The following is a 12025-nucleotide window of genomic DNA, read 5'->3' on the forward strand; positions in this document are numbered from 1 at the left end:
TCAGCCCCCCACCTTGACTCTTTCAGCCGAGATAATAATTGAATGACCATTTCTTTTGGGCCATTTTAGCAAGTCCAGATGGTTAGCAGACCACATGTGGTGGTGTTTCCTAGAACCACACTAGACAAGGCCCAGGTGCCTGGTAAACATGGCCAAATACTGGTCAAGGCTTTCCAGTAACTGCCTGACTGTTCAGTAACCAGTCCTAAGTCCGGAACATGAAACGTCCGTAACACTCCATTTTTAAGTGTCCTCATTTCAGAAGGAGAATGTGTGCACACATAATTCAAAACCCAAAGCTGTGAACAGGTAAAAGGGCAATGCTTCTTTCTATCCTCTCCAGGCACTCTAGAGTCACACGCACTGCAGCCTGGGTGTTGCTGTTATATTCTAAGCTGATGGGAAACTTAGCTGATATGAAGTTAGAACAACATGGGAGAGGATAGAAAGGCTGAGGGAATCAGAAATGATGTTCTATGAGGAAGAATCCAAGGATTGGGGTGTGCCTGAAGACTGGGGCCAGCCAGGATGAGAATATTGGACTATCATATCTTTAACAGCTGTCAGAGACACTGCTTCTCTAAAAAGGTCACCAAATTCCCCTACACTGGAAATATTTGTCAGTTATTATGGCAGGTGACCTTCATAGAAGTGGGACAACAGAAGCCAGGAGTCACATGAGGCCGAGAATAGCTGGTGCAGGATGTGCAACGCAGACCCTCCACGGGGTACGACATGCAGACAGGAGCAGCTGTGGAGGTGGCAGGCAACTCGTCGCTACGTGCGACCCTGTCTGCAAGAGCTGCCCCTCGGGAGAGTGTTGCTCAAGACCTCTCAGAGAAGCCTAGAGGTTCTGCAAACAATGAAGATGAAATCTGGCTGAGAAGTGGACTCACAGATGCCGTTTGACCCACTGTGGCTCCACATCAGATTCCATTTTCCCAAGTTTCATTGCTAAAAGAAAGGTGGAAAAATCACTACAATACATGGTAGTAAAAAAAAAAAAAAAAAAAAAAAAAAAGCTGGTATCTTTTAAACAGTAAGAAATAAAACAGGGGGCCTTCCCTGGTGGTGCAGTGGTTAAGAATCTGCCTGCCAACGCAAGGGACACGGGTTCGAGCCCTGGTCCAGGAAGATCCCACATGCCGGTGCGCCACAACTACTGAGGCTGCGCTCCAGTGCCCGTGAGCCATTAACTACTGAAGCCCGCGCTCCACAGTAAGAGAAGCCACCACAATGAGAAGCCCGTGCACCACAACGAAGAGTAGCCCCCACTCACCGCAACTAGAGAAAGCCCACACGCAGCAATGAAGACCCAGTGCAGCCAAAAATTAATTAATTATTAAAAAAAGAAATAAAAGTTACGTGGAAAAGGCTAATTTTCAAACAGGATAACAGGACAAGATTTAAGCCAATGGCTTTGGGTAGGAGCTATTAGTTCTGGGATAGCCTCGGTATTCCAAATACAAAATCTTCACACCTATAGAGAAGGGAGAGATGAAGAGTGCAGTGGCTCTGAAATGTTCTCCTTGGGGCTCCCGTGCTGATAACCTCTCCCTTAGAAATCGGCTGCCTTGGTTAATGCGGAATTCAGATATGACCTCTTGTTTTTAAGTTTTCCACAAACATAGGGATTCAGGTAGATGTGCTGGTATGAAGTTTAAAGTAGGGTTTCTTAACCTTGGCATTACTAAGCTGGATAGTTCGGTCCTGGCAGGCTGTCCTGTGTACTGTGGGATATTTAGCAGCATCTCCAGCCTCTATCTCACTAGATGCCAGCAGCACACCCAGCTGTGACAGCCAGTGTCTCCAGACATTGCCAAATGTCCTCTGGGGGACAAAAACAGCCCCCGGTTGAATACCTCTGGCCTAAAGAAATCGCTCTTGCTTCTAGCCTTTTACTTAAAAAGCACAGTATTCCTAATTTAAAATGTTAATTCAATTAAAATTTTTTAACTAGGATCTCAATCTAAAAGCGATCCCAGATAATTCTGATGAGGAAACTATGCTATCATTGCAATTCCTAAACTTAAAAGTATGCATACATTTTAACACTGGAAGGTATTTATGGAAGTTTGAAATTGGAAGAATCATTAATTATATACCCCTTGTTGAAATAATCCTCGTATTACTGATTTTTCCATTTTTGAATTTTCATCCATTTTTGAAACCAAAGGAGCAATCTGTTCCCGGGCAAATTTTTTAACTGTAGGGAAAAAAAAAAAATACTGCTAAGTCTTTATTTTATTAATATGACATGTATTACTGTTTTCAAAAAAATTTTTTTAATTAATGTCAAAAATTCCATTCACAAACTTAGATGAATACCTCTCCCAATCATGTCACATGTCATGTGATCTCACATTGTAGGCCCAAGTAATGACCAGAGGAATACTGTGGTGAAATTGAGAAGTTCACTCACCTGCGCTCTTTATCATCATCTCCTCATCTGTAAATGTTTGCAGAGGGGCATAGGGTTGTGCCTTATTTGTTGTTTTGAGTCCAGCTTCTGACTGGGAAGATTTTAGGACATGAGGAGGATTTTTCCAGGAAGACAGGCAAATTGGGAAGTTTCTTCTTAGCTGTAGGAACAGTCCCCATTGAATAAGGAACACACACACAAAAGGGAAGAAAAGTACTGGAACATCAGTTTCTTTGGGAATAACTTTATAACCCATTCTTATAACTTCTTTCAGCAAAATAAGGGAGATTGGGACTTCCCTGGTGGCGTGGTGGTTAAGAATCCACCTGCAATGCAGGGGACATGGGTTCGAGCCCTGGTCTGGGAAGATCCCACAGGCCGTGAAGCAACTGAGCCCATGTGCCACAACTACTGAGCCTGCGCTCTTCCCGTGAGCCACAACTACTGAAGCCCGCACGCCCTAGAGCTCACGCTCTGTAACAAGAGAAGCCACTGCAATGAGAAGCCCGCGCACTGCAGCAAGGACCCAATGTGGCCAAAAATAAATAAATAAAATAAATTTATAAAAAATCATAATAATAAGGGAGATTAACCTGGCACATTATTTTAAGATTCACCGTCTTGTAACCAAAATCGCAAATTGGTTTGTTAACATATATCTCCTTTATCTGGCAATGAGCTGTTCTGAATAAACACATTTCCCAGATAATTAACTTCTACCTTCAAGGAAACAGAACTTTAGGGGTGGAACTCATTCTTAAAATGTCATACTTCTCTAACTTCTTGGATAAGGGAAACCGGACTTCTAAGAGTACTGACTGCCCACTGTGAAGAGAATTCTCTCGTGGGGCAGGAATGAGTGAGGGCACAGGGGCAACTGAGGGAGCAGAGCACCCCAGCCCACCATGCCTGGCTGCAGGCAGCTGTGGTTTTTTGGTTTCCATGGCCAGTTTTGTTTTTTCAGCTTCTCATTAGTAAGAGAGCATATGGGTTAAGAAGAAAATGGGTTCTGGAGCCTGAAAGAACTAGTTTCAGTCTGATATTTACTATGTGATCTTGGGCAAGTGGTTTTTAACCTCTCAGTTAAAATCTCTCAGTCTTAGTTCCCTTCCTTGGAAAGTTTTGTATTAATAAAGCAATTAATGAAGCAATCCTCAACAAGGGTTTAGTGTGGGACCCACCGTACAATAAGGGCTCAGCAAACGGAAACGACTAATTCTACTCTGATCCCTAAGAACACAGTCGTGGTGGTCATAACAGGAGTCATGGTTGTAACTTAGTTAAACTGCAAGGTTAGCTCTTCCTGCCATTAGTGTGTCCCCCTGTTGCAGGGCCCCAAATCCTTCAAGTCAGCAAAGGATTTGCTACAATTTTGTTGAAAAAAAGAGACCATCCAATTTTGAATGCTTGTTATACCTTCCCTATATTATTCTGTAGAATTTTAGTACAGGGGAAACAAATGAGGAATTAGTCTTTCCCTGAACATAAAACAAAACAAAAACATGCCAAGTGAAAGAAACCAGCCACTAAATATCATATGAGTCTATTTATAAGAAATTTCCGGAACAGGCAAATCCATAGAGACACAAAGTAGAGTGGTGGTTGCCTGGAGCTCAGGGTAAGAATGAAGAGTGACTGCAAAAGGGCACAATGATCTTTTTGGGGTGATGGACATGGTCCAAAACTGGATTGTGGTGATGGTTGCACACCTCTGTATATTTACTGAAAACTACTGTATTATACTCTTAAAAATAGTGAATTATATTGCTCTGTAAATTATATATCAATAAAGCTGTTTTAAAAACTGGTGTTTTCCTTTCATTCACCAAAAAAAACCCCAGAATACACTGAGCATCTGTCAAATGCCTAAGAGCACATGTAGGGATGAAGTTCACCAGCTTCTGAGAAGCTTAGGATCTAGTTAGGACAAGATACAGTGCATGGAACAGGCAAGAAACAAAGCCAAGCTTTGCAGATTAAAAAGCAAATGTAGTAAGATGCTGCAGTCTATTTTCTCAATAGTTTTGAGTGTACACTGAAAAGCTTATTGATAAAAAGAGAAAAAAAGCAAGAGTCACCATATTTGAAACCATTGTTAATCTCCCCTACATATCGGTCAATCTTTGCAGTTCTGTGTCTTAGATATATTCTGCTTTGGATTCACCTGGGAAAAAGGAACACTGGCCAGTCAGAAAAAAAAAAGTGTCTGTCTCAATTTTTCTAGCTAATTTTGTTTTGAGAACAAGGAGACAGATAATTCAGGGCAAAGTTGCATGGAACATTTTTTTCTCATTAAAAGACAGAGCTGGGACATGAAAACTTTGGACTAGTTAAAAGGAAGGGGGCGGGGGCTTCCGTGGGGGTGCAGTGGATGAGACTCTGTGCTCCCAATGCCAGGGGCCTGGGTTCGATCCCTGGTCAGGGAACTAGATCCCACATGCCTGCCACAACTAAGGAGCCCACCTGCCGCAACTAAGACCCTGTGCAACCAAAATAAATATATAAATATTTTTAAAAAAAGGAAGGGGGAGACATGAGATACTGTCCTCTTCCTGATGAAACAGATGACATGAATGAAAAAGCAGGGTAAGGAGAAGCCAGGTAAGAAATGCAAATGTGAAGGGGCCTAGGCGAGGGGACGTGCAGGGGAGTGGTGCCAAGTAGCAGGAGGAGAAAGAGTGATCAGCAACAGCAGCAGGCACAAAGCGGGAAGAAGAATGGGAGAACGGATGCAACTAAGTGTGGGTGCGATTTTGCTCAGTGGCTGGATGGGGCGCTCAATATGTATCCAAATGAATGAAAGAATGGGCCAGGCCATCTTCTCCACAAAATGCTCATGAGACTTGCCTATTACATTTCAAAAGCTGCAATACATTGCACACATTTCTTATTTCTAGGGGAGATTTACTTCACTAAACTCACTACAGAATTCGTTGTGTCTCTTTGTCAATATATCACCTTTCTACCGAAGTTTATCTTTAGCAGAATGCCCAGCACTGAGAAACAAGCCAGTGGGTCTCACTACACCCATTTCTCCCTGCTGACACAACTGTGACCCCCTTAGTCTCAGTATTGCTACTGACAAAGTAGACGACTGCTCAACACAGAGCAATTACTTTAGACACAAGATAAGAGAAGCAAATGTCCTTTAAAAAGTGGTATACAAGTGTAGGGGGAGATTATTGAAGATGCTTATCATAAAATACAGTGGCTATATACCCTAAGTGAATGGAATCCATTTTTAACCGAACCAGTGAAAGATAACACCTATCCTTTTTGGCAGAAAAAAAATTTCCTTTTAACATGACAGCTTTTAATAAAGGAGATGTTTCCTTGCCTTGCCTTTAACCGCTCAGCCCAAGGTTTCCACGATGATTTTCAACTGTCCCCTGCCCTTCAGTGTTGACCTCAGCCTCTGCAGATTTGGTGCCCACTCCATCAAAATGATTTTCCACAGTTATAAGCCATTGTACCACATCATCACATTTTTTTGTATAGAGCAGCAATTGCTACTTGAATGGAATAATGGTTATTTATGCCTTGCCAAATACTTTTCGAAGCTTGAGTCTCATCTGTTTCCTACTCAACTGCCTAGAGTTCTGTTGCACCCAGAAGTCCTAATGATCAAATCTGGGGTCTGCAGACCCCTAAAGGCAGAACAACGAAGTCCACAAACTTGGATGGGGGAAAAACTATATTTTATTTCATGAACCTCTAACTGAAATGTAGCATTCCCTTTGATTATGAATGTAGGCAACAAGTTACAGTAGTACTGAGTTATCTGTGACTGTCACTAAAAGAAATTACAGATATTTTTATATCAAATAACAGTTGAAATACTGTTGGTGCTCATCACTACTTCAAAATTATAGTAGTTATTCAAACTGCTGTCAGGTCTTATTTAAGAAGCACATAGTCCTATATCGCAATGTAAAATATTTTTATCACTTTTATTGTAACTGATTTCCTCTGTGATCCTATATATCTAAATTTATGAATTTTAAAACATTTTGAGAAAAGGTCTAAAAATTCGACTGCACTGCTGTTTACTTTCCACAGATGGCACAAAAACAGGTTAAGAACACCTGACTGCTGAGTGTCCTGGTGAAACTTTTGCTAAACTCATGTGAGTGGATCACAATCCTTCTCCATTACGTTCCAGTACTGTTCGAAACATCCTTAAAGCGCGTCAAGTCAAGAAGCTTTCGCATGTCTGAATGGTAAAAAGAAGACACAGGAGAGGTGCTGCGATCAACTGCGAAGACCCACCTCGGCTTTTCCAAAGGACAAGTTCTGATAAAACAAGAGGGCTTCACCTTAAACCGCGACAGTCATTGGTTCCCACCACATGTGCCCTCCTGGCTCTCCTCACTGCATGTGTGCATGAATGTGTATTCTTTTTTTCGTATTTTGATTCCATTCTAGTACCAGAGTTCACAGGGTTCATTCTAGCCAGATTTTCTTATGGTAACTTCTGACACTGAGAAACCTGCCTATGACTCATGATCTAGGATGAATTTGCTTATTCAAACCTAGTCCACATATAAAATCATTTCAGAACTGCTACATACCACTGTGAGAATCAAATTAATCAGAGAGCTGTGTCCAGTTCTGTCTTTAGCCTCATGGTTCCCAGTCAAAACATTGTTTCTGAAAGTTCTTTCTTCCCCACCCCTGTATCTCAGTGTGGTTGTGTGATTCACTTGTAATGATTCTGGGACCAATTCCAACATTCGAGAGGCTTCCCCACACCAACAAGCAGTTTTCCAGCGCCAGTTGAGTGCCCTACCATTCAACTCAATTCTGACACTATCTACCTGTGAAAGCAGCTCTTTTGCCCCATTCCTCCCCGCCTCTAACCTTCAAAAACCTAAATACAGGAATGAGAGCACTAGGCAATTTAACCTAACTCCTGGCTTATGCTCTCCTGAATGCACACCATGCCTTGCCTAACCTGTTGATCCTTTTCCTGGAAAGAATAACTAGCTCCTACCCCCAACATCCCCCATAGCAATCCTGCAGGCAGATCACTGGGCAAGATAACAGTGAAGAGAACCAGAGAGCCTGCACACAATGGAGAATGATGCAGAATCCAACCTCCTGCCTCAGTGATTCACTGAGATTCTTCCCCCTTTTTTCCCTTTAAAAACTGTCACGGCTGAGCAGAATCTTCAGAGCTGGTCTCGGGACATGAGCCCACCTTTTCCCCAGATTTCCAGCTTTTCTGATTAAAGCATCTTTCCTTCCTTCTGACACTTGCCTCTCAATTATTGGCTTTTAAGTCGTGAGCAGCCGAACCCGAGTTCTGTAACAGATTTTGGCACCAAACGTGGGGCTGCGCTCTTGGGGCATCTAGTTGCTTCTGGCAATCCTGAGTTGGAGCTGCCAGCTGCAGTGACTTGCAGGGTTGACCTCGGTGAACGGGCTGCTCATGGCTAGCCAGCCCTGACACGGGATTCTCAAGTAAGTTCCAGCAGCTGCTGGAAGGAACTATTCATTCCAGGGATTTTTCCTGCCTCTCCCCCTGCTTGGCCAGCTGCCAATTTTCACTTTTGGTCAGTGGAAATGGAAATGTGCACTTGGATGAGCTATGAGCTCCAGGACCAGTAAGTGAAGACTGGACTTGGTTTTCTCTGCCTGTTAAGAGAAAAAAGTTTTCTTGGATAGCTGCTTTTGATAACAGATTGTGTGAGTTTCTTTGCCTTTAAGTGATCTGTATTTGCTTTTGAAATCTTTTGTCACTTTGGTTACCTAGAGTTTTGAAACTTTTTGATATCTTTCACAAACTTCTCAAATATCTACTTAAAGTTCCTTTGCCCTCCAGCTAACTTTGGGATGTTTCAGAGGGGCCTTGAGGCATTTCAGAGAGAACTATTTAATAGTATCATTTGGTATGTTAAATTACATGGAGAGCATTACCACGAGTGATAAAACTATTTAGAATATACTGTATGGATAAATGCTATTAATACAGACATTCTAAAAATTATATAAAATTTCTGAAATTTGGATATGCCCCGGTATATTATAATTCTAGTTGCTATCTTAAAATGTCGTATGTCACAGCAACTTGGTTAAGCTTCTTTGTCAAAAACATTGTAATCAGATCTTTAACCTTGACTTTTTAAGTCCCTTATCATTCAAAGACACTTAAACTGATGCTTGGCAAAACTGCTTCATCTTCAAGAGGATTTATAGAAAGGACTTTTTGACAAGTCCAGTTTTTTGATAACTTTTAAATCATACTGCTGAACTGGGTAAGATATTCAAAAAGTCTAATGGAAACTCTGATTTCATAAAACTGTTAACAAAAAAGGATTAGTTACATAAACTTGAGTAAACTGAATATGGTTATAATTTTTTTGGTTTTGTCTGAAATACTACTGGCTTTTAATCTGTATTTTTCCAGATGTAAGGAAACCTTTCCCTTAAGCTCATCATGACTTACAGCAATTTGGTAAATTATCCATTTGTAAGCAGAATTGAAACATTTACTTTTTCTGTCTGATCCCTCCAGAGACTGGGAACTCTTAGGTTCCCAGCAGCTTTATCAGAGAAATTAGGAAGGCCACCTCCTTACAGATACAAAAATCTCAAGGTATTTTGTGAACCTCAGGAAGCAAGGAATTCACCGCCATCTGTAAGGCAAACTCTTTGCCCCTGAGTTGGATAACACCTGGAGACTGCAGTGTCAGACCACACAGGTTAAGGGCTCAGCCCCACGACGGCCCACACTCCACATCCCCACACACCAACTGCAAGCCCAGGTTGTCACCTGGGCTTCAGACCCACTAGCTATACATGGGAAGTCCCCATTCCCCCTCCCTGGGTTCATTTGATTTGCTAAAGCAGCTCTAGAGAACTTAGAAGAGCATATTACTTATGGGATTAATGGTTTGTTATAAAAGGATACTACTCAGGAACAGCCAGATTGTAAACAGGTAGAGTAGGAGGTCCCCAGAGAGAGAGAACCAGGTATGGCTTTCTTGACATGAGAAGCCACTTTTGGCCTAAGCCATTTTGTGATCTAAGCTTGGCCACGATGCTTGCACTAAAACATGTCTAACTAATGATCTTAAGGAAAGTGAGTGAATGCAGGAAAAAAGGAAAAGAAGTTAAGAATCCATAGATCAGTGATAAAATAGTCCCAAGGTCCTCTTCAAGGGATATGCATCACAAACTGACACATATCTTTGAGTTCTGCAGGAACTAAGGGCCCCATCCAAGAAGAGGATGATGTTGACCTTGTCTGACCCTTCAGTCAACTAAAGCTTGGACTCTATCAACCTTTGCCCCAATTCTATGTTAATTCTCCTCTGCTCGAGCCCCCTCATGAATATGCAGGTACTCTTAGCATAAAACTTCCCCAATTTTGCTGTTGGGAAAGATCTCCTTACTTAGCAGCAAATAATAAATCCTTCTCCTGATCTTTGGCTTGGTTGTGAGAAATGGAATATTTCCTGCCATATCAGTAAACAAAGGATGTCAGTCATCAGCACTTGCAGCCCTCCAAAGTGAGCTGGTGAGCCCTGAGGGAACTCAGGAAAAAAGAATACCTGCCACCTAGCCGCCATCAGACTGCAGCCACTCCCTACGGTGAGCCCTGAGGAAACTCAGGATGTGAAAATACAGGATACTGGTCCCAGCTAGCTGAGGTGCATATCAAAGGAATGATTTCGGTGAGCCCAGACTCTTGCATCTTCCCATACAGTCCACAATCGTGTCTTCTGGCTCAACACCCACCAAGAGGTGAACACAGTTTTTCGGGTAACAGGATAAAGAGATGTATAGGGCAAGATATGGGGACAGGTATCAGAGCTTCCATGCTCTCTTTCCAAGAGAACCACACTCACAGCACCTCAGTGTACTCACACCAACTGGGAAACTCAGAACCCTGTCCTTTTGGATTTCTATGGGGGTTTCATGTGACCCCTGATTCAACCTCTAGCCCCTCTTCCCTCCCAGGAGGTTGAGTGGGACTGAAAGTTCCAACTCTCCAAGCCTGTGGTTCATTTCCCTGGCAACCAGCCCCCATTCTTGGGTGTTTCCCAAGTCACCTCATTAACATAAACTCAGGCGCGGTTGAAAGGAGCTTGTTTTGAATAACAAGACACCCATTTAATCTTTAAGGCTCTGAAGTGATTTCAGGAACTGAGGACAAGAGACCAAATATTTTAACAAAAGATGCTCCCATTGCTCTTGTTACCTAAGAAATCCCAACGTTTTGGGAGCTGTGAGCCAGGAACCGTGGAGAAAGACCAAAACATACATTTATTGTTACAGAGAAAAACCACAGGTCCAAAATGGCATCACTTGTGCTAAAGTGCATGATATCAAACCTAGATTTAATACGTGACCTAACTGCAGTTTTGACCTTCCCCGGAAGTATAATCCAGAAAATTTGGAATTTTCTGGTCAGTACCAATGAGACTGTCTGTCACTTGGGCCCTCTCCATCCCTCTCACCAAGAGGAAGCAGCAGCAATGTACCTGATAAAAGAAAAAAAACACCTGGGTGCACGCCTTCTCTCACATGTCCTGACCCCAAATAGCCCTTTCTCTTCTTTTGCCCAACCCTCCTGTTTAGAGAAAATCCTTCCATTTTGAACAGCTCTTAAGAATGACCTTCTGTTTACTAGATGGGATGCCACCCAATTCATGACCATTGAATAGAGCCAGTTAGATCTTCAAATTTACTTGGTTGAATTTTGTTTTTTAACATTATTATAAATCACAACATCAGAACTCGTAATACAGTGAGATTCATTTACCACAGCCTGAATTCCATCTTCCCTCTACACGCTGGTTCGATTTTATTTTTATATATAAAATAACATTCACCTTTGTGGTGTATGGTTTCATGGGTTTTGACAAATTCAGAGTTGTGTATCCAAACACAATTCCTCACAGAATAGTTCCATCCCTCCCCAAATTCCCTCATGTTGCCCACTTTGTAATCAACTCCTTCCCCTATTCGTTGGAAGTACAATCAAAACTCTAACCAAGAATGTGTCCAATGATTACCTTTTCCAAGCCTGCATCCAGAAGACTGACGCAGACACACACACGCTCACAGCCTTATAGTCACCAACCTCAACCTGGTCTTTCTCGTTCTCTGAAATGATTATCTCAGAGCACTCAAAGCTTCACCCCTCACTGGCAGCTTATAACCTCTTCTACTAGAGAAAATAAATGCCAACAAATGGGAACCGCCTCAACTTTTCACCACCAACCCCATACATTGTCCTGCACCTGCACCTATTTTTTCTCTTCCCTCCTAAGGCCAGTCCCTCTACCTCTTCTCTGGATCCCACCCCTCCAACCTCTGCAGGGTGCTCAGCCATACTTTTGTCTTCCATGTTTTTTCCATTTCTCCCTGCTCTAATTCTGACCATGTGAGCCATCCTTGAGCCTGGCATCTGCTTCCGGTGACCAGCCTCTCCCCTTCCTTCCTTCACAGCCACACATTGCTGAAGAGTTGCTCTAATAGCTGTCTCTACTTCACTCCTCAGCCCACCCCAACATGGCTCTGCCCCCCACCAATCAGCAGGATCTCCTCCCTTCAAGATCAAACATCTCCATGCTTTTCGGAGTTCAATTTATT

General features: G+C 42.5%; 1 protein-coding gene across 12 annotated transcripts in view; it reads right to left on the bottom strand.

Moving 5' to 3' along the window:
- The window catches only part of ACADSB (acyl-CoA dehydrogenase short/branched chain), a 48143-nt gene that overhangs the window by 19881 nt on the left and 16237 nt on the right, over positions 1-12025 (bottom strand). For all 12 annotated transcript variants that reach the window (XR_012326861.1, XM_073793839.1, XM_073793844.1 and 9 more), the window contains exons 2-3: positions 2423-2582; positions 2106-2206 (exon numbers count right to left, since the gene is read on the bottom strand). Coding sequence is in view for 11 of the 12 variants with exons in the window: in XM_073793839.1 (XP_073649940.1) it covers positions 2106-2206; positions 2423-2582 (261 nt within the window). In the remaining variant the exon portion in view is untranslated. The remainder of the gene's footprint in view (positions 1-2105; positions 2207-2422; positions 2583-12025) is intronic.

Source organism: Tursiops truncatus, chromosome 16 (assembly GCF_011762595.2).
Source record: "Tursiops truncatus isolate mTurTru1 chromosome 16, mTurTru1.mat.Y, whole genome shotgun sequence".
Classification (NCBI taxonomy): Eukaryota; Metazoa; Chordata; class Mammalia; order Artiodactyla; family Delphinidae; genus Tursiops; species Tursiops truncatus.